This window comes from Mus musculus, chromosome 15 (genome assembly GCF_000001635.26).
Source record: "Mus musculus strain C57BL/6J chromosome 15, GRCm38.p6 C57BL/6J".
Lineage (NCBI taxonomy): Eukaryota > Metazoa > Chordata > Mammalia > Rodentia > Muridae > Mus > Mus musculus.
Genome location: NC_000081.6, coordinates 71,901,496 through 71,924,912, shown reverse-complemented (window position 1 = coordinate 71,924,912; position 23,417 = coordinate 71,901,496). Strand labels below are relative to the sequence as shown.

The window sequence follows — 23,417 nt, the reverse complement described above, 5'->3', positions numbered from 1 at the left end:
GAAGGTCTCCGAGACCACATTTTGATTTTACGCAATAAGTGTCAGGAAACTCATGTTTGGCCTCATCCCATGCACCACTGCAGGCCAAATTCTCTAGGGCCATGGCTGGATAAAACATTTTCACATAGAATCTTTCCCTCTTTCTAATATCATTTACCTCTCACCCACACAGTTTTCCCTACTGCTAGGGTCTTTGCAAGTGACTCACATCCACCTAAAATACAGCGTATTCAGCCCACAAGTGTGAGCTGAGCATCCACTATGTGGCAGGTACTGTTCTGGGCCCTCAAGGTAGACAGTAAATAAAATAAGAACCAGCACCTGTTTCTGTATGGTTTGTGTTCCAGTAGGGCAGAGAAACAGTAAATAAACACAGACATCAATGGAATATATCGGTGAGAACACAAACTAAAGGAGGTCCTGCAGGGTGAGGGGACCCAGCTGGTGGAGAGAGTGCTATTTTCGTGATGTTTCTGAGCAGAGGTGAGAGGGCCTTTGAACAGAGACCAGATGGGTCTCTGGAGAAGTCACTCTCTGAGCAGGAAGAACACCCGAGGAAAGGCATTGGGGTTTGATTATTTGGTCTGTTCAAGGAAGAAGGGCAAGACCATCATGCTTGGAAGGTCCAATGAAAGGAGACAAAAGTGCAGGAATGGGGTCTCTTTTATGACTATAAAGGGGAAAGCAGTGAAGGAAGCTATCTGTTTGGGGGTACTGCAGTAATCTAGGGGTGAGCTGATGTGTGGGAGAGATGGAGTATGCTGCGTATGCTAGTGTGGCTTGACCAGCCTTATTCTGTTTTCAGACTTCACTTGATCATTTGTATGCTTCAGAGCCTGCACATAATAAAACAAGCCGTGTGGTTGTTTTCAACCCTGGACTTCCATGGATGGCTCTGCTCGGTCCAGGACACTCGGGTCCTTTGGGGACTCTGTGCTTGGCTCCTTTGCCTCCCAGAATTCTATGCCTCAATTACACTCAGGGTATGAGGATGGTCCCACTCTTAGTAGGAGTCCTAAGCACTCATGTGGTATGGGAGGAAGAGGAAGAGAAGGAGAATGGAAGAAGGAGGGAGGAGAAGAGATAAGGAGCAAAGAGAAAGTACCATGCTGGGTTCAGGGAGAGACAAGGCCTGCTATGCCTGTGTATATCACACATTGGGTCTAATCAGGGTGGTTGCCCCTATGAACTCATCAAAGATGCAGCCCACTCACTGCACAGATTAGTACCGTAGAAGGATGCAAACAGACTCAGTGACCTGCTTATCCACGGGTGGGGGACTCTCTACAGAAATAGAGGGGACACTGTGATTGTACAAGGTGTGTGTGTGTGGGGAGGGGGGGGGGAGAGGCATCCTCAATCCTCCTGTAAGATGAAGCTCAGAGAAATGACTGTCGGAAAGCAGGGCTCATGAAGGCAGGAGGTACTGTGCAATTGTTTTGAAGAGTGGGGATGGGGGGAGAGATTCATATGTGTTCATAAAGTTTCTCTGGAGAGACTGACCACCATCAGACAGGTTAGACAGACACAGGACACCAAGAGACCCAGGGGCTTTGAAGTCATGGAGTTGGGTGTGAGGAGGATCTTCGAGGAGCTGGAGGAGGGGAAAACATGATTAGAATATTTTTCATGAAAGATACTTTTAATATATTTGTATGAATATCAACAACAAACCATATATACAATAAGCAATACTCTTGTTTACCCTGCTTTGGGAATGTTGGATCGTATGTTATCTTTAATGTTACTCAAAGAGATAGGAAAAAAAGCTGACCTCTTGGAGCCCCAAACATGACCTCCCCCTTTGCTTGATCCTATCCAGAAGCTCTGTTGGGTGCTCCTGGGGGTCTAACCCATTAAGCAGGGAGCTCCAGTTATTGGGACAGGATGTCCCTGAGGGACACTGTTCCTTGGGCTTTGTGGGATGATGCTTCACTGTTAATTTCGGCTTCTTTTCTGTACTTAGGGGAAGAAAGGAGAAATGGGTCCCCCAGGAACCCCTGGAGCACTGGGGCCACAGGTAAGGACTGCCCTACAGTTCCCCTATAGCAACGCTGTTTCCTCTGATGCAGTGGCCCGGCAGCAGTTCTTAGCTTGCATCTGGCATCTTGGTAGTCACCATCAGAGGATTAGACAGAATGACAGCCAGTTACATCCATTTTCCGGAAAAAACAAACAAATCAAAAACTCTAATCAAAAAACCACAAAAAAAGGAAGGTAGACTGTTTTCTTTCTCTTTTGGAATCCTGATCACATGTGTATATATGTGCACACACAGGGACACACACACACACACACACACACACACACACACACAGGGACACACACATACACAGGAGGGAAGCCAGCCACATTTGTTCAGCTCTTGCAGGTGTCAGACACCACTGTAGTGCTCACACATCCCCTACGTGGATAAATAATGCATAATCATGCTGGCTCCCACAATTCAGGTAACAATTGCTTCGTTCAGAAATTCATGTCACTGGCCTAGTCTTTGATTTTCAGTTTTTTTTAAAAAGTGCAACCATATATTTTAAAAAAATGATTTATTTTAAGTGTGTGTGTGTGTGTGTGTGTGTGTGTGTAGCAGTGTAGGTCAGAAGAGGGTGTCAGACCTCTTGAGGCTGGGGTTACAGATGATTGTGAGCTGCCTAAGGTGGGTGTTGGGATCCAAACTCAGGATCTTTGGAGGAGCAGCAAGCAATCTTAACCACTGAGCCATCATTTCTCAGTTTTCAATGTACAAGTTTGTCAATTTTATTTACAAGTATTTGAGCTAGTCTTTGTTACACACAAAACTGGAGTCTGTCTTTTCATTCCTAAATAGCGAACAGGTGTAGCGCTTTTCAAATGTTAACATTTCAACTCATGGTAAAATTCTGTTTTCTATTCAGAAAATCTTCAGCAAATCTGGGTAGGATCATAAAACTTATCCACTGAGTTAGGACTGCATGGTGGATCAGATCACTGTATACCACGTGTGGTGACACTGCATTCTGTGTTTTAATTATCTACAGCCCCACAGGGTCTCTTAGGAAATGATAGACATTGTCAGTACTGAAAGAAACCTCACATAAACCCAAGTTCAGTCGCCCTGCCCAGGAACTTGCACTTGAATTTGGGAAGAAGGTGGCAGGCTGTCTGCGGCATTGCATGCTTAGTGTCTTGCTCCCTTCTGCTATCAGTTGCAGTATGAACTGCCAGATGAGACAGTCTAGCTTGGCCACGATTGCCAATTTTGTTCAGGTTTTTCAGAAAACAGTAGGCCCTCAGAGTCAAACCCACCCACCCATGCTGTCCTGTAAGACCCCCAAAGGGCTGGTGAGATGGCTCAGTGGGTAAGAGCACCTGACTGCTCTTCCGAAGGTCCAGAGTTCAAATCCCAGCAACCACATGGTGGCTCACAACCATCTACAACAAGATCTGACTCTCTCTTCTGGAGTGTCTGAAGACAGCTACAGTGTACTTACATATATTAATAAAATAAATCTTTAAAAAAAAAAGACCCCCAAAGCTGGGCCTCCACTCAAGTTCCGGGATGAGCTGGCCAGCACCCCAATGAGAAAACCACACCTGATGCAAACTGCAAGAGGTTTTATTATCAGCTAGCTGAGGACAAAGTCCCTCCAGCGTTGTGCAGGGCAGGGGAGTTCGACCCCAAGCAGTAACAGTAGGGGGCTTTTAACAGCTAGCTGAGGAATTGGGAGGAGTTGGGAGGAGAGTTGGCTACAGCTCCTTTCTGGAGAGGGGGGCGGGAAGAGACCTGTAGCTCCTCTCTATCTCTGTGTCCTTGTAGGTCTTCCTACAATTATCGAATCTCTGGCTGTAAGGCACAGAAGCAAAAAGGCTTTTTGCTAGCTATAGAGAACAAAGAGCTTCTTTCTGGCTGCATTTTTAGAGATCAGGGAAAACAAGCTTGGGGAACATCCAAGGGCTTTACCTTCCAGGGAGAAACGCTCTAAGTCAGGGTCTCACTGTCCTATACAGGAATCCTCTCACAGGGAGCATAAAGAAAATTGAAGTCTTTTGTGAGGGCCGGCCACATTCACATGTTTGTGCAAAGGTGATGTTGCCTGCCACTGGCTGAGGAATCAAGACCCCTGTGTGGGAGAATGCACAACCAGGGGACAGAGCTGGTGTGAGACCTGGGTGGGCTCCTAGGACTGTGTAGAAATTCCCCTAGATGGGCGGTGGGTGGCCATAGTTACACCTCGGGGGTGAACACAAATTGTGAATACCTTTCCCTCAGAATTGTCCCAGCTGCACACTGAATTAACTTGATTGCTCTGTTAATTCATTCAGGCAATTTTCATATGTCTTCAAATTCCGTTCAACTTCATAAGCGTACCACGGTTGCAATTACTGTGGTAGAGATGATTATTTGCAATTTCTTTATTAATAGTAATTAGATTAATTGGCTACTTACATATCATCATTGTAACTACTAATTGCATCCGATCGCTGTTTAGTCACTATATAGGGATTAAATGTTACTTCATTAATAATTAGTAGGCTGATTATTTAACTAATATGGAGAGTAATTACTTTGTTTTCATTAATGGTAATACAAGCAGGCAGGCATTTTGTCAACATTTATATCTATTGGCTAATGTGTTACTTGTTAATAGTCTGATTAATTTAGCTAGATGCTTTCATTAATGATTAAAAGAAAAAAATAGGAGTATGCATATTCTCTCTCTTTCTCTCTGTACACACACACACACAGAGAGAGAGAAAGAGAGAGAGAGAGAGAGAGAGAGAGAATGATGTATAGCCTCTATGCCATATTTGGTGTGATAAAGGTTATGAAGGTGAAATCCTTTTAGGTAGCCTGAGGCCATGTAGAATATTATCCAGGACACCCAGAGCCACAGACCTTTTGTCTTTTTGCTCTGCAGTGGTGTGGAATCGTGCATGTCAGGCAGGTGCCACACCACTGAACCATATCCTCAGCCCCAAGCCTTAAGTTCTCACATGAACCCCAGCCGGCTCGTCGCTTGGTGCAGAGAAGATGAGCTACTTGACAGCAGCATCTTGAGAAGCTGCAGACACTGAAGCATCCTGCATCTCCGTCTCCATCTTCTTTTAGTTCCGTTCCTTCCTTGAGACACTAAAATCTTTATATGTAACGAAGGAATGGTGGAGCATCCTAGTTTTCAAAGGGGTTTCTGTTGTCAGGGACAGTAGCGGGGATGGGGGGCTTCCTTGTCCCCCGAAAACCCACATTTCACTTAGGTATCCATGGAAAAATGAAAGACAAGAGGCTCCATAGAAAGTCTAACCAGAGGCAGGACAGGTGTTCATGAGGAGCTGCTGCCCTTTGTAAGCATTAGTACCAGCAAAGGCCAGCAGAGCAGGTCCCTAGGGCAGGCTAAACGCTGCTTTGCATTAACCCCACAACCCCAAACTGGACTTGCAAGATGCTCTGTGCGACTTGGAATGGATGCCCGAGGCTATGTGACACCTCCTGGTAGCAGTCTCCAGACTCTGTAACAGCTGTTTCCATCTGCGGTTGACTCTTCCTCGACGTGGCTGTTGCAGTGGGTAGCTTTAATTCCTGAGGACATCCCTAGTGCTTGGCTACTTACTGCCTCAAACTTTTGTTAACTCCCTACTGTGTGCACAGCAGAACTGGGTGCTAAATGTTTGGAGTCGGAGATATCAAGGACAGTCTAGATTCTCCTCCAGTGGCAGAATGTGTCTCCAAGAAGGCCATGTGACTGGCATCTTTAGCAGGATGGCCAGACTGGTGTTATGGGTTGGGAGGTACATTGAACCATAGTGTGGTCCATTTTAGCCTGGACCTTCCTCATTTTCAGCTTGGGGTGGAAAAGGCTGCCTCGTTTGATCAGTGTGGGCTCTAACGAGGTAGAGCTGGAAAAGTGGAATGACCCTCCCTGGCAGGTCTTCCAGGTTTCTACCTTCTTTTTTGTGTCTCCTAGGCACACGGTGCCTCCTCTCTGTTATATTTTACATAGTAACAGGGCTAGAGCTAGAGAGAAGGTGGCTGCAGATGGGTTTGGTGGCATTGAATGATCCTGTACTAGAGACATCTGTACCACTGAGCATCCATCACACCAGTCCCTGACCTTAGGCACCTGATCTGAACCTGCTAGCCAGGAGTCTAAACAGGCAGCTCTGGTCTCTGTGTGTATAACCTCCAATTCAGGTGACTCTGATGCAGGTGGACCCTTCAGGATGCATATGCCACTTTTCCACCTGGAGAAGATAGCTGCGTGACCTCTAGCAAGGTCCTTAAACTCTATTGTTTAAGACTGTTTTCTTCACTCTTAGACACTAAAGGTTTCATTTTCACTAGCTGTTCACAGAAGATCATCAACTCTAGACTGCTGTGTGCCAGGGCACCACCACCACCACCACCACCAGCAGGACAAGGAAGTTTATAGAAAGACGGGGAGGGTAAATGAGATCAGAGTAGCAGTGGGCTGGCTGGCAGGCCCGATTTCTGAAAGAAGTGTTTTAGAAAGCACTAAACATTCTAGAGCTATCCGTATGGCCAGGCATGTAAGGAGGGAAGAAAGGGAAATGTCCCCATGGCCACATGAGTACTATCTGTGTATCTGTGTAGAAAAATCCCTGTTAAGCTCCATTGGTGGGTGCTGTGGGGCTGGGTCCTCGAGTGACAGTGAGTGGCCTGGTATGTGCTTTCATGGGGAAGTCGTTCTGGTGATTTCTGCAGATCCCTCAGTATGAAGAGGTGAACAGAGTTTATCACAGGCAGCAGATGGGTACAGTGCTGAGGACGCTGGACAAGGTGGGCAGCCACCCTTGATGGAACCTTTCTCCAGCCCAGCCCTTGTCCAATAAGGAAGATAGGTTGACCTTTACCCAGGGCCTTTCCCAGCTCACTGTAGCCTCTCCAGTTACCCAGACTTAGGGGAAAACATCTCAAACAGGATAGATGCTGCTCCAAAGACACATCAGGTCTAAACGAGCTACGGGGAAACTGAACTCCAGCTGCCACTCAAAGCATTTTGTAAATGCTCTCACTTTGTGTATGAAAGTTTGACTCACACATGCCACCCAGAGGCAGTAAACGGAATAGCTCATGATCGCGACCCTTGTGCCATTCTTTGTTTCTTATCGCCCTCCAGTGGTCATAATCTGTTATTGCTCTCTGAATGCAAATGGTCCCTTCAAGTCACCTTTTGGATGACTTAGGCATTTTTCTGAATATGGCTTCCTGTCTTGGCCCAAGTTAGTTTCTCTTCGAGATGCAGAGGAAACTAGACTGTTTGATTCTTGAGGATCTGAGGGTAAGATAAGAAGAAGACCTTGATCTTGACCTTGATCACAGAGAAGACCCAAGAACCTGGGTGCCATCTCAGAGGAGGGGGCAGGTGAAGAAGAGCAGGAGAATGGGAGAGACACATCCAGAGAAGGGCACATCCAGAGGGAGACATGGGCAAGTACGTGCTTTAGTGCCTTCTATTGCTCCTAGAGTTGTGTGGGGTGGGGAAAGTTGTAAATACTTCTGCAGGAATACGAAACGCCAGGCTGGAAAAGCAAGGACGTACCCACCACCAAAACCCAGAACAGGCGCCCCTGCAGGATGTTCAGCTGCCATGCCCTTGGATGTTCTCAGATGAAAGGCCCTTGGCAGGACTGTCCCGAACCTGCAAATACTCAGAAGGAGCCCCACTCTCCCCCAGAGACCCATTATTGCATAGCGACCACCAGCCCATGGCCCACTATATGTCTCTGCCTTTGGTGGCCTCCACAGGGCATCTGGAAATCTAAGACACATGGCGGATGCATGTCCTAGTTATTCATAAGGTATATTCATAGCTCTCCACACTGGCACATCAAGGCCTGCTCTGTCCTCTTATGAAACAGTTGGCTATTGTACAATGCACAGTGCCTTCCATTCTTCTGGCCTTTATACAGCTGGTTTCTGCCTGCTGTTGTGTGCCTAGCCTGTTGGTCACTTCTGCCCTCTTCACTGTTCAGGTGACTCCTCTAAACCCTTTGCTTCAGGCTTCCAGGTCCACAGCTCACTCCCTACTCATTGCCCGGGTTCCTCTCTATTCCTTTCTTCCCTCCCCACTCCCATGATCATGGAAGCATGGGCTCTGGCTTCCTCTCATATTTACTTACCATTTTTCCCTGCCCTGTGTTAGCGTGGGAACTGAATAATTGGAATTTAACACATATGCATACACTCCTGTAGATGCTACACATAAAATGCACATCCCTATTCCTGGCCAAATTGATCCCAACGGAGTAGGGGAGAGATTTTGATGAACCTAGGAAATCAATGGACTTAGGTCGAGACCCACAGTCTGCTCTGTGATGCTGACACTGGCATCAGCTCTGGAGCGTGATGGGTGGAGACAAGGTGTGCCCTGGGAGAGTCTTGTGAATGGGTGACTACTGTATGCATCTGTGTGTGTGTGTGTGTGTGTGTGTGTGTGTGTGTGTGTGTGTGTACACGTATGTCTGGTCTCCTTAAATGTTCAAAGGATTTAACCATACAGCACGATAGGTCATAAAGCAGGCTCACTCTAGTTTGGTTTCCTGTTTCTGTGATAAAACGCCAACCCCAAAACAGCTTGTAGAGCGAGGAAAGGGTTCATTTGACCTTTGTGTGATAGTCCATCACTGAGTGCAGCCACTGAGGCAGACTCTGAAGGCAGGAGCTGACGCTGAGATCATAGAGCGGCTGACTGGGTTGCTTTTCTCTGGCTTGCTCAGCTATCTTTCGTATATAGCCCAGATCCACCTGGCCAAGGGTGGCGTTGCTCACAGTGGGCCTCCCACATCAGTCAACAGTCAAGGTAATGCCCCTGCATCTGATAGAAGCAATTCTTCAGCTGAGGCTCCCTCTTCCCTGATGACCCTGGTTTGTGCTAAACTGACAAAAACTAACCAGCACACCAGTAGGATATTTATTTGTAATTTTCAACTCTTCCTTTCCATTTGAAATTAGGTGAGGCAGAAGAAACTAGAGTCTTCCTACACTGCCACTCCATCTACTGTTTCTCAAACACTGGTTTGTAACAGACCAGGCAGTGTCTCTGTGTACTTTCGTAACCACCCACTCTCTCTATACAGGGCCCGCCTGGACCACCCGGTGTTCCAGGGCCCCCTGGACCTGGAGGACCCCCGGTAAGACTGGCTTGACTTTCTCTTGAAGGGGAACTTGGGTAGCATTTTCAAGGGAAGGGGTGGCTTTGTCCTGTATCCAGAACAAAGGCGCAGACAGGAAGACTGTGGATGTAGAAGCCTCCATGCTTCGTCACTCTTAAGCTCTTGGGTCTGGCACTTATAAGTGACATATAAATCATCGTAAACACTTGGTATCTTCTTCTGTCATGGTATGGGGGTGCATCAGGTTGGCCTGCTATCCAAGTATGCATAGATTTTTGTGGTCAGTTCTCACAAAACAATACCAAGGCCAGTGTTTGTTTAACAGTCTTCCCTCTCATCCTTTAAAGATCAGCTGGGAAACTGTCCCATAGCAGGTGGTGGGCAGGGTACACCCAGCAGTCTGCAGAGGGAGTATTCGGGCTTGGGTGCACATGGCAGTGGTCTCGGCTGCAGAGCAGACATGCTGCAACCTCACCAACTGTAGATCTGGGGCTATTCTGTGTTTTACAGGGGCTGGCAATGAGAGTGGTAGACACCCTGAGGCATTCTCCTTAGAGCCAGAGGCCTGATCCTATGCCAGGGACGGCATCATGACAAGACTAATCTCAAATAGACTGACAGTTTTTAAACTTCTTCTTTCAGGGTTTACCTGGCGAGCTCGGCTTCCCGGGAAAACCTGGGCCTGCTGGGCATGCGGTGAGTTGTTTCTGCTCTTCTGCTATTTGTCTCTTACTGACCTCCTTTGTCCCATGTCAGGAGTAGCAAGGCATTTGCCCTGGCCCCAGGGCTCTCTCGCAGAGCTAGCAATGCCTTATGAAGCCCCTTCCTTTACAGCAGATCATGAGGCTGGTGCAGGCTGGTTCTCTATTCTCTCCTGCTGTCTCCTGAGACTACCTTCACTAGCCCTGGCCAGCCTTGTTCTTGTTTCTAAAGTAACATTCATGAAGTCCTTCCCACTAAAATGTCAGGGATTACTACAACATCTTTATATTTCCTGGCCTTTTGCCCCACTTATTCATGGAGAAGACCCTGGCATTTCAAGGACTTTCTAGTTTCTTCTAAGCCCCAGGAATCAGCTAGCTTTAATGTCATGAGAATACTACTCAGCTAAAAGGTGGACATGTTACCTTGGCACATTGGTGTAAGCCCCTTTACACACACTAATGGAGTATCCTGGATACAGCCTGCCACCCTGATACCAGGTTCTGATCTGATGTCCCATAATCCCAGGGGCTGCTTTACTCAGGGGGTAATTTACAACAAACTCCTGTGGGAACTGCCAGAGGTCAAGGCCAGGGTACGGATGGAGGCTCTGGATGCTGGAGAGCATGCAGCACACAGCAACTCTTCATCCTATTTGGGTCATGGATCCCTCTGTGGACATAGATAAAAGACTCAGGAGATAGGACCAGAGGTGGATGCCAACCCAGAACTGAAGTTGTGCTGCTCCTCAAAGGGCATCAGCCATAAAGCCAGCGCTATAGTCCATGCTCAGGTGCATGGATGTGAACCTGAAGAGGCACCTGGTTAATGCATAGCTCCCAGGAGACATTCTGCAGGCACAGTCACCAATGGCATCATCACCAATGAGTGTGTGGTGGCAGGGCCATACAGCAGCTTAAACTCACTCATCTCTTCTGATACGGTGCGTTTATTTGAAAGTACGCTCTCATCAATCTGGGCAGGATGGCATTCACTTGTACTTCCAGGGCTGGAGAGGCTGGGGCAGGAGAGTTGCCGTAAGTTCTAAGTTTTCCTGGGCTATGTAGACTCTAATTCAAATACAACAGAAAACAAAGTGTTCAAATGACCCAGAGCACCATGGAGGGGCTGTGGGGAACAGCAGATCTAAATGGCATTATGGTTTTTAATCAAGATGAAGCTGTAGCTCAGCTCTGGCTTTGGACTTTGGTCTTTCCTGGTCACTGTCATGATTTCACTGAAGCAAGTGGCTCCATCTCCTGTGGCCATGATGATCACCAAACTTCAGGGGGGACAAGTTCCAACTCCGGGTGCACAGAGAGATAGGAGTCTTAAATCAGATACAGGAAATTCTCATTCAGAAGAGCAAGCAGGAGCATTAGAAAAAGCTATGAAAAATTTAAGGTAGATATGTAGTACATACTTGTAATTTTAGTATGTAATAGTCTGAAGCAGGAGGATTGCTGTGAGTTCAAGGCTAGGCTGAACTATATAAAGATACCTGGTCAACTAGGGCTACAGAGTAAGACCCTTTTATTAAAGAACAAAAACTAAAAAGTTAACTTACTCTCATGAAGAGATACCAAGAAATAGCCCCTGAGGTTGTCTGTGAGGGAGCCTGTTTTCCACCTGTTCTAATGAGAGAACGTGGCCCTGTGAAATGGGCGTGACAATACATCTTAGGTTTAGTGCAGGGGCTCACAGTTGTAGCCAGAAGGCTCTTCAGGTCCCCATCCACATCTCTGTGACCTCAGAAGCCACTCCATCCTGGGATTCATTGTCTCTTCATCTGCACCTAGCAGCTGGGATAGAATGTCAAGGTTGGGGTAGAGAATGCACCTTGAATTAGAAGGCACACTATGAAACTCCTCAGAAATACAAGGCTGGGGTGACAGCCACGATGGAGACCGGAGAATAGCATCTTTGAAGGACAAGAGGAAGGAAGACACTGGTTGGAAGGAAGACACATGAAGCCAAGAGATTCAGTGAAGGACTTCAGGATCAGTGTGGATGGTACTGTCTCTGGGGCCTCTTGAGGCCAAGATTAGGAATAGAGCCACGTCTCTCCCCCTTCATTCATCTTCATGTATAATAAATGAGCCAGGGTACAGACTAGAAGGGTAGTAGTCACTGTGTAGTCCTATCAGGATGTAAGGAAATCCTGGCTGGCAGAGGCAGGTACTTCTTGAAAAGCAAAATAGCTGGAAAGTGGGTGAGACCATGCACCACAGTCTAGCTGTAGAGTCATCTCTTAGTTGGCGTTCCCCCTCAGATCTTCCCTAAACATGTCTTTGTTTTCGTTTTGTTTCTTTTCTCTCTTGGACCAGGGGACACCTGGAAAGGATGGGCTGAATGGACCACCAGGCCTTCCTGGCTCCAAGGTGGGTAATCACAGGGTGCCATGAGTTTAGGAATCAGAAACTGAAGAGCAAAGGTCATTGGGTTCCAAGATTAGTTGGTCATCTGGGCTTTGGACCAAGGCTTAGTTGGAATGGTTGGATTTACAAGGTCAGATGGAGCACAGTTCTCCCAAAGCCACCCAGGAAGGCTCTGAATGTATCACAGTCAACTGAAGAGATAATCAGTCATGGGAGATTTCAGGTTTAAGTAGTCTCCTGTGAGAACCATTAAAAAGGGTAATGACAGGGAGAGTAGAAGGTTAGATTCTAGGAAGAACAAATCCAAACTCCCACTTTAAATGCCTCAAGCGAATAAGTAGGCAGTGGACAATCTTTAAAAATTTTAAAGAATTCTAAATTTTATTTTATGAGTGTTTTGCCTGCATGTGTGCCTGTGCACCATGTGTGTGCAGTCCCTCAGAGGTCAGAAGAGGCTGTTGTTGGTCGCTGGTCTCTGGGAACTGGAGCTATGGATTGCCACAGTTTCTGGGAACCTACTACAGTCCTCTGCAAGAGCAGCCATGCTCTAAACCACTGAGCCACCTCTCCAGCTCTAGCAATGGACAATTTAAACAAATAAACTCTATTCTTAAATATTTAAGTGTATATCTGGTTAGATATGCCCTTGAAAGGCAGCTATGGAAGAAAACATTTAGTATTTTGGTGAAATTCATTGTTCTTTTCATTCAAAATAGACTCAGATTTTTTCCATAACAAAATATAGGATGAGCGTAGATATAGACCCATTTATCATCATTTTATTTGCTTATCCTTACTGGACAGAGTGATGGGTTTCAGAAAGACCTTTTTGTTCAGGTACACCATGGGCTTTGGCTAGGATCAACCCTCCTCTCTCCCCTTTTCTTGTTAGGTACCCCCATCCCTTCTTCCAGCCCTTCATCTACTTCTATTTCGTATACACACCCTTGCTTTTAAGTGCCTATAGAAAAACGAGGAGCCACAAATGAAGGAAAACATATTTTTGTCTTTCTTAATCTGACCTATTTCATTTAATATGATGATCTGAAGTTGCATCTATTTTATTTTCCAACAAATGGCATAGTTTTGTTCCTTTTTTTTTTAATGGCTGAATGAAATTGATGGGCATGTATACATATAGTCACACTTTCTTGCTTCCATTTCATCTGCTGACAAGCACCTAGGCTGATGCCATAATTTAGCTGTTGTGAATGGTGCAGGATCTCTGTAGTATGTTGATTTGGAATCCTACAGTTACACTATTTAAGGCCATTTATGTCAATACTATTTACTCCCTTCTCTGGCTAATCAAGTACTTTGTATTTTCAAATCAAAGGGTTTTCTCACATTGTCCCTAGTACAAACCTCTCAGAAGGAAAGGGATGTCATTTGTTATTCAATCAGTAACAGAACTGGGGAATATCAGATGTAGGAGGGGTCCTGGAGTGAAGGAAATGGCATTTGCATTCAGCCACATGCTTTAAGCAACAGAACTGGGGAATATGGGGAATAGGAGGATAAGAATTCAGAACCACCTATACACAGGTGGCCCTAGCCACAGCCAGCAGTAGGTGTGTTCAACCGAGTGTGGCCCCCTTTGTGTTGACTCTGCACTTTCTTCCCACAGGGAGAACCAGGAGACTCTGGCGAAAGTGGCGTACCTGGAATGCCAGGACCTCGGGTATGACTCTCCCCATTCATATTGCCTCTGTGCCACCAGATAGGGTTGTGTGACTATATGTGCATAGTCTAGGGGTCTCAAAGGAAGCATGAAAATACTTGGAAATGGGCTAGTTAGCAGGGTTGGCAGATCCATGGGGCTCCATCATGATACCCTGAGTCTGATCAGATCACAGCCAAGATCACCTCCTAGGGAATGGTTCTAGGGGATGAAGTGGTCCTGCTAGGGAAACCTACTGCATAGGTGACATCCCAAGGAAAGCTGAAGACCTGAGCTTATACCACATCCACTGTCTAGTCTGTCTGCCAGGGAGTAAGCAAGGGGATAGAGATATTTCTCATTTCTTCCTCTTACTCTCTCCCAGTATTTTTGTCTTTCTGCCCTTAACTTTTCTTCCCATGACTTCTGGAATCTGGTCCCTTCTTAAATACAGTGTCAGAGAAATCCTGCTGGAATGGTCTGTAAATTTATCACCTACTAGGTTTCCAGCCAATAGAACAGCATGAAATGTGGGAGGAGAAGCAGGCTACTCATCCTGTGATTGACAGGACACTACCATGAATGTATACAGTCTAGTGCCTTGTGTCAGTGGCTCTCCCTGCATGCTCATGAGTTCCTCACTGTGGACTTTCCTGATGGGGACAGTGAACTAAAGGATCCTGCTTCCCCAAGCCATCAATTCAAGATCCCAGTATAGCCAGGGCTCAGTATAGTCAACACAGAAGAGCACTAGACCCTGGTGTACATTTACAAATAATGCCAACTTTTAGTTCTGAGGGACTTCGTAGCCAGACTGACTGTGTCAGGAGAATTGCCTCTCCACTTGCTATCTGCTTTGTTCCTGTGCCACCATGTGTGGGTTGTCTAAGAATAGTGCCTGGCTCTCTCTCAGCTCTATAGTGCCTGTTCCTGTCCACAGTCAGGGAACAGTGTGGGTCCTACATAAGGACTTGTGTCATGGAGGAATTTAATAAGTCAGTCCAATTAGAGTATAGGATAGACTGAACTGCACACATTAGCTGGTATTAACAGGGACTGAGGCAGTGGAAGGCTTATCACCTCCTTACCTCATCGGACGGCTATTGATCCAGCTCAGTATACTCTTCAATAGCTTTCAGAGTTTCCAGCCACACTCAGTTGCTTATTCATCCTCAGCATCTAGGGACTTCAAGGGAAAACTTCAGTGGTGAACAACTTGCACAGCTCTGTTTAGGGATGTTCTTATGAGATGTGCTGTAAACCTGGGGCTATTGATGGGAACTTTAGGATGTCTAGAGAATTCCAGAGTGTACTAACTCCATATGTTAGATCATTTCATGGAACCAGAGCTACAGCTAAGATGGGTATGTACACTAAACACACATTTAGTTTCTTCATCTCCACTCCCTTTCTTCTTTTCCTTCCTTCCTTCCTCTCTCCCGTATCCCCCTTCTCCTTTCCCACAATCTCTTACTTGCCTTTCTGTCTGATGAGAAATGCTGTTACTGGCCTTCACAACCAGTTATTACCAACTGGCTCAATCTTTCATCCATGTATCTACTCATCAGAAAGCCATACTTCTTTTTTTTTTTTTTCAGTATTTTCCTCTCCTTCTTAATCTCAATTGTTTTTTTTTTCTTTTCATTTTTAATATTTGCTTATCTATTTTCTTTTTTCTTTTTAAAAATTATTGGCTATTTTCTTTATTTACATTTCAAATTGATCCCCTTCCCTGGGTATCCCCCCAAATCCCCTATCCCATCTTCTTCCGCTTCTATGAGTGTGTTCTCCCACCCACTCACCCACACCCACCTTCCCACCCTTGAATTCTCCTACACTGAGGCATAGAGCCGTCACAAGACCAAGGGCCTCTCCTCCCATTGATGCCCAACAAGGCCACCCTCTGCCACATATGCAGCTAGAGCCATGGGTCCTTCCATGTGTACTCCTTGGTTGGTAGTTTAGTCCCGGGAGTTCTGGGGGTTCTAGTTGGTTGATATTGTTCTTCCTATGGGGTTGCAAACCCCTTCAGCTCCTTCAGTCCTTTCTCTAACTCCTCTTTTGGGGACCCCATTGGGGACCTCGTGCTCAGTCCAATGGTTGGCTGCAAGCATCTACCTCTATATTTGTCAGGTACTGGCAGAGTCTCTCAGGAGACAGCTATATCAGGCTCCTTATGGATATCTATACCAAAGCTTTTACTAAACAGTGTGCCAGATATTAAAATATGTTTCCTCTGAAGGAATTAGTGATTCTTCTTTTAAGTACACAGTTAGAAATTAACCTGCCAAGCACCTATCCTAGAAAAGGCCCCATAATATAGCAGCTGGTAGCCATGAAATGGGGTTCTTCTGATCCAGTCTCCCATGTCAGCTTGATAGCATAAATTGGAGAAATCTGTTCTTTGGTATGTTGCGGCAAAATTCTTCAGGCTCGGTGATTTAGACACAACAGGAATTTATTGCTCTCAGTTCTGGAGGCTGCAAAGTTCCAGGTGCATGTGGTGGTCGATTTGGAGGCTGCAAGATGCTTTCTGCTTTGTAGAAGATCCATTCTTCTTTAGATGCTCTAGTGACACCAGAGGTAGAGGAGAAGATGGACATTTTACAGGAGAGCAGCCTTTATGACAGAAGAGACCAGTGGGCTCTCCCAAGCCTTTTATAGTAGGGGCACTAATCCCATTCAGGGTGAATCTACCCCCTTGTCTGACTACCTCCCAAAGGCCGAAACCCATAGTAACTCTTTGAAGGTTATGTCTTAACATAATATTTTTTAGGAGAAGCATTAAGACCACAGCAGAGACTTCATAGATGAGAATAAAATTGACAAGGGACAAGAACTGGTGTGAACCTCTCTAGGACATTCTTTCTCCTAGAAGCTTGGGTACATAGCATCATCTCCTAGGATGCTCTCCCATTGCAACATTAGGGAGAAGGAGAAATTAAGCTACTCCTTGCTTCTACGCACAGGGGATTGCCTGGTTTTATGAAAAGAAGGAACAATAACCAAGAAGCCTGGGTCATAGGGGCACATTCTGTACCAGCTTCTCCTTCATTACTAAGTCCAGAGTGGGGGTTTTGGGAACCCTGCTAAGTCCTGAGGCCTGGTTTGGGATGCATCCAAAAGTTCCAGGTTGTTGTTTGAAATTGCAGATGTTTAGGTTCACGAAGAGCAGGTGCACCATTCTTTTGGGGGAAGCAGAAGACAGTATGGGAGAGGGTAGAATTCCTTTCTGTAGAAATAAAGAACACTTCAGCTTCATGCTTCAGTGTCTTCAGTTCAGACCCAATGTCTCATTTTTGGAGAGCAAAGAGCCATGGCTGGCAGGTATTCTGGATGTGTGGCTGAACTGTGGAGTGGCAGCCATGTTTGAAGTTATACGTAGAAGATAGTGGAACTGTGTTACTCTGTCTACAGGGTGAAGTTGGGGAGCGGGGCCTTGCAGGTCATCCTGGTGAGAAGGTTAGTATGCTTATATGTTTTTTTATTGTTTAACTGTTTAATTAATGAGCCATCATTATACACCATGTCCTAGATAAGTATTCTAAAGTATCACAAAGAATCATGCCCTTTGAAAGTTCATTACATTGATTTTGTTTGTTTAGTAGCTTTAAGCGTGTCCAAGGCATCTGTAGTTGTGCTGAGCATTAGAGCCCATTGAGGAACCAAAAGAAACTGGACATGAGAACTGTTTAACAGTATAGTGAAGGAGGCATGTCATCCTAAAGAGGGGGTTAGGGATGTCAGGAAAGATGCTAAAGGGGGCTGACACTGGCTGAGTCCTAAAAGGGCGGAGAAATTAGACACCCAGAGAGGTAGGATGAGAGTTCTTGAAAGAGGAGATGACCTAAACAGAAAAGACACTAGGGAACTACTTCCCATGGGACTAAGCTTGAAATCTATGAGGGGATAAAGAGGATATGACCTAGGACCCCTCCCAGGGAAAACCTCCCACGACACCTACCGGTTTTGTTCTCATAGGGAGAAGTTGGCCTTCCGGGTGCTCCAGGCTTCCCAGGAGTACATGGAGAGAAAGGAGACCAGGTAAGTGGGACTGCTTCTTAACATCAGGGCCATTGTGCCTGTGCCCAAGGAAAGAGCATTTTCTGGAGTCTTCTTCCCTTGGAATGAGGTGATGACTTTGACTGTGAGAATAGAGTAACTCCTGGTGTTGGGGATGAGAATTGCAAGATCAGAGGCTTGTTCCTTAAGCAGGGATGAAAGGATCATGACTGAGAGACACCTCTGAGAAGAGCTGGCATCTTCAGGGGAAATGGGCTGTGAGGCACCAAAGTCAGGAGTCAGCTGCTTCTAGAGCCTCCTTGGACGTAGGTTTCACTGTGGCCATCCTGCAGAGGAGGCAAGGGCAGTGAGGAGGGCTGGAGCACAGGTGTGATGCACATTCCTGTCACCCCAGGCCAAAGTGCCCAGACTCAGAGGGGCCGAGGTTCTAATGCTTTCTCTGTATCCTTTACTTTAGGGAGAAAAAGGTGAACTGGGACTTCCAGGTCTGAAAGGTGCCCGAGGAGAAAAGGTAATAGCTGCCTGCTGTCAACCTTAGCACCAAATTTCCTAGCTGCTTTCCAGAGAGAAGGGGAGGGAAGGGGAGGAAGGGTAAGGAGAGAGGGAGAGGGAGACAGAGAAAGGGAGGAAGGCAGAGGAGAGGAAAAAGGAGGAGAGGTGAGAGGAAAAGGGAGAGGGAGGGAGAATTTTCCAGGATGTATTTGTATTGCTCCAAAACGTGTTTCTGAGTAATCGTGACACAGGGTAGTATTGCTACTCTGTCTTAAGGGACTGGTGTGTCTTTGGTTTCTTCCAGGAAGCCTTCCTCTGGATAGATAGTAATCTTATCATCTTTGAGGTAGTTTAGAATGCCATTTTTCCCCCATTGGCCAGGGTAGGACCCAGAGCCCGTGCTCTGAGCAGTTGTCAAAGTCCTGTAGATTTAGGTTCCTCGTGTCGTAAGCTGCTGGTTATGAGGGAAGGGCATTCATCCTCACTGGCCCCCATGCCTGCTGACATCTGACCATCTTCTTCACAGTAGACTGACTCACAGAATGTGAATACATAGTACCGATTCCTTGGCTCCAGGGGCCAATGATGCTCAGAGGCTCAGAGGCTCCTTCCTCCTGAAAGGTGTCTGCTGTGACATGGCACTTTCCATACTCTGGTTCTCAGTACACCTTCTACCTTTTCCATCCCTTGACTCTAGCCATGTTGTCATCATAGTCCCGGGTGAAGTTTCTCCAGCCTGCTGATTTCTTAATGTCTATGAAAGAATTCGTTTTCATTCCAGTGGAATAGGAGATGATTTATTGTAGAGCAACCATGACCTAGGAACACAGATTTAGGTACCTCAAATACTGTGTTTCTCATGAGGTAGTGATTTCACAGATGTTTAATAGAGACAGAATAAGGAAGGTAATAAATCAAGATGTGTTTCAAGTACATCATTAGAAGCATCAGATAGAAGCACCATCATGGGTGGGTTACAGTGAAGTGGGGGAAACCTCTGTTAAAGGCTGAAGATGTTCTGTGATAACACAATTAGCTTTGGGGGTAGTGGAAGCTACTGATATACTAATACAGTGCAACAATTTACCTAGTAGTCACAAGGAGACTAGACCCAGGTGGGAGAGGATCCGCTGTGGAAGGTTCTAGAAAAGGCTGCTTGCTGCTTCTTTCCAAGAACTTTTGCACAAACTTGAACTCTCAGAAATGGTAGTTTCTATTAGAGATATTCCTTTCCAGAATGCAGAGGCTTAGGGAGACCACAAAGCTGTAATTGTTTTGTCAGAGTCATAGGCAGGCTTCTAAAGATTCTGGGTCATGCTAGGTTCCTCTAGAGTTCTGGATAATAATAATAATAAATCCAGAACAAGACACTAAAGCAAAGCTGCCTTCCTCTGTTTTTTTTCCCTATAGCTAGCACCTTGAAATTGGGGATGGTAATTCTTCCTGCTTGTCAAGGGCAACTGAGAGCTGAAAACCCACAAAGAAACAGGATTTGAATCCAAAGCTATCAATGTCAAAATTATTCCAAACCCCTTGGTTTCTAAAGTTAAGCCCCTTACTCAAAGTTGGAATAGTATTTGTACCTACATGAAAAAAAGAGAAGTATAGTTGTTTTTTGTTTGTTTGTTTGTTTGTTTTGTTGATTTTTGTTTTTAAGGAGCACATATAACCATGCTTCTCCTTCAATGGCATGAGTGCAGGTTCTGACATCAGCTAATATGAAGTGAGAATTAATGTGTTCAGAAAGACCGTCTCCCATGACAACAGCTATATTTGTATGTATTCTAACCACAAAATAAAAATAAAAAATATATATTTGAAAATAGTACTATTTGTAGTTACACAGAAAAAAAAATCAAGTATGTAAGTCTTTGGAAATGAGCAGAAATCAATGACCTAACACGTACGTATCTGTCTGGGAGAAGATGATGAAACAGTCCACATAGAACAGCACAGCAGACTGCTAAGGGAGCAAACCAAGACAGCAAGACAAACATCTCTCTGTCTGCTGATCAAGATACTGGGCATTATGAAGATTTTAATTATTTAATTTACACACAGATTAAATAATAAGAACAGCACTTCATTATTTTGAAAGTAGCCTTTCAAAGAACAGTTTACACATTTTACTTCATTTTGTTTTCTGATGGTTTCCATATGTGTGTGTGTGTGTGTGTGTGTGTGTGTGTGTGTGTGTGTGTGTGTGTAAAATCACTGTCTCCAATGCCCTGGGATGGTAATTCTTCCTGCTTGTCACGGGCAACTGAGGACTTAAAACCCACAGAAAAACAGGATTTGAATCCAGACCTATCAATGCCAACCTTATTCCAAACCCATTGCTTTGTGAAGTTAAGCCTCTTACTCAAACTTGAAGAGTCTCCCTCCCACCACCTGCCTCCTGGTGGCCATTCTTCCTGCACAACCCTAGGGACAGGCAAGGAGACCGTTGCCAAGGCATCCTGTGTCCTCTGCTTTAGACGCCTCTTCCTGCATCTTTTCCTTTTGCACCTAGTTGTCTCTCTGTCCATACCCCTTTTCGGAAGCACTGGGTTTTGATCCCTTGGCTTTGTTAATGTCAAGGAGATGGGGTAGGCATGATGGTCTCTACAGCGCTAGAGCATAGGACTGGACCTACCCTTTCAAGAAGGAGACAGAGTGTGTCAGTCACACCATGACTGTGATGACGCTTCTTCTGCCATGTCAGTCCAAGTGAAAAGCTGGATTCTGAGTGGGAATCTAGGTGTCTGTCTGTCTGTCTGTCTGTACTGAGGTTTTTGTGTCTCACTGTCTCTATTGGTGAAACACAGAAGAAATCATGTTAACAATAATAGGTCATACTAGGAAGGCAACTTCCACATGCTTCCTCTCATGTGGGGCATCTAGGTTTTTTAAAATGTGTATTTGTATGGCACATGTATGAAGATGTGAATGCATATGTGACATTAAAATAAAGTGGGAAGTTTGGATGAGGAAGGGGGCTTTCAGCAGTGTGGGGTGCGGGAGCAAAGTGCATCACGTATTATATAAATATATAAAAATGTCATGATGAAAGCTATAATTTTGTATGTAAAATATAAAAATGCTGTATGGGCCTATCTACAGAGATAAATAAGTTTACACAGGTGAGATACATAACGTAGAATGTGCTATGTAACAGAAGAAGCAAGCTGAAGGAAATGGTCATTTTAGCCCTTATGGTATGGTGGAAGCAGGCTTCAAGTTCATCTGAATCAGCTCACACACTTGTGCTCTACTTGAGAACAATCCTGGTCTATGTGGGTATATGAGAGCCTCTTCTGAGGGGTAGCACAGCTCTGGGGGTCTCTCTAAGGGAACTAGACTTCAGTGTGGCCATTAAGCTAAAGGATATATGTGGGAACATCTGCTGCATCTGGCTTTGATGACGGCAGTGGAAACAACTTCAATATCCTGTTTGTTACTAAAAAAGTGCTGGAATGGTACATGGTACTTAAATAACCTGTAGATAAATATACCAGTCTAGAAACTTTAAAAATACATGTCTGAGGTACTGTATAATTTAGTGTATGTATGTGTCCCCTAACTATAATCTATCAAAGTGTGTGCAGGAAGGGTAGTCTATTTTTTCTGGGGGGACATGATCTAGGCCTTTCCCACCATCAGCAGAATTGACTTGATTAGGATCATTTTACTTTTTCATTTCTTCTAGGGTGAGGTTGGTCCAGCAGGTCCCCCTGGCTTACCTGGAAGTGTAAGTTACTTTGATTCTAATCTTATCTCCTTCTCTGAATTCCTAACACACACACACACACACACACACACACACACACACACACACACCACCACCACCACCACCACCACCACCACCCCTCTCTCTCTCTCACCACTTATTAATATGCTTTCATTAGTTCATTAGCTAGACCCACTCCTAGTCCTCCTAGTGAAGAGAACCCTGTGATTATTTTATTCACTTCATTCAACAAAATTGCAATTTGTCAGAATAGATCATAGACACTGAGAGTACATCTCCATCTGAGAGTACATCTCCACCTATTACTTACAGGGACTCTGAGACAAGAGTCTGGAGAATAGAAACCATCCATTCAGGGTGGGGCCTTAGTACCATAGCCCAAGCCTCTGACTCCTCTCAAATCCTCAGTGTTTAAGGACTTTCAAGGCTATCTGATGACAGTCTTAGCTTTTCAGTTGTGGCCTGTGCGTGTATTCCAATAGATTTTTGCCTAATTGTGGATAGAGTGCTAGATAAGGTAAGGCAGTGAACGAAAACTGGCTGTGAAGGAACGATAGCCCAAGATAGCATGGTGCTATAATGGCAATCCACTTTTCCATGATCACCAATCAGAACCTTAAAGCGTATTTAGCATAGATGTAGCTTCTGTCTGGGATCTTTACTTTATAATAATAAAAAGTATGAAATGGCCACTGTTCTTATCAGTTATCTTATTCCCAAATAATTCTGCAGTGGGTCTAGTTTTGGAATTATTATTATTTTTTATTTCAACATTTCTTCTGCATTTTGTGATTCTGTTTGAGCAGTTGACAGAGACATTGCTTATGGATCTGTTTGTCAATTCTAGTGAGACTGGAGATAAATTCCCCCTCTGGATGCTACCAGGTTTTACCCTTTTCCTTTTATCAATACCAGTTTCCCGGGGCAAATAAAACTTCCTCAGGGGTTTGTTTCAGTGTCTAATATGGAGGGCATCAGAGTCTTGCTTTAGAATATATTCTCTCCTAGGATGGTTATATTTATCTAAAAACTATGTAAGGGTATACATTGTAGTGTTGAACTCTCTACATGATTATAGCATAGGATTAAGTCTTGAGATGTCCATGTAAGAAAATCCAATTTTATATAACACATATACATTCATGGACATGTAGGCATACATATGCTCACATAAACACACTTATTCACCCCCACATGTATACATAATACATATATAATTACACATACATACACATATGCATACATTACATGAATATGAATATACTAATGCACACACATGTATGCATACACATAATACACACTTTTAGAGTCTTTAATTTTA

At 45.0% G+C, this 23,417-nt stretch overlaps 1 protein-coding gene across 5 annotated transcripts in view; it reads left to right on the top strand.

Moving 5' to 3' along the window:
* The window catches only part of Col22a1 (collagen, type XXII, alpha 1), a 355,185-nt gene that overhangs the window by 226,067 nt on the left and 105,701 nt on the right, over positions 1 to 23,417 (top strand). For all 5 annotated transcript variants that reach the window (XM_006521382.4, XM_006521381.3, XM_006521378.4 and 2 more), the window contains 9 exons: positions 1,967 to 2,020; positions 9,076 to 9,129; positions 9,754 to 9,807; positions 12,141 to 12,194; positions 13,819 to 13,872; positions 17,269 to 17,313; positions 17,833 to 17,895; positions 18,332 to 18,385; positions 22,055 to 22,096. In XM_006521382.4, coding sequence (XP_006521445.1) covers positions 1,967 to 2,020; positions 9,076 to 9,129; positions 9,754 to 9,807; positions 12,141 to 12,194; positions 13,819 to 13,872; positions 17,269 to 17,313; positions 17,833 to 17,895; positions 18,332 to 18,385; positions 22,055 to 22,096 — 474 coding nt within the window. The remainder of the gene's footprint in view (positions 1 to 1,966; positions 2,021 to 9,075; positions 9,130 to 9,753; positions 9,808 to 12,140; positions 12,195 to 13,818; positions 13,873 to 17,268; positions 17,314 to 17,832; positions 17,896 to 18,331; positions 18,386 to 22,054; positions 22,097 to 23,417) is intronic.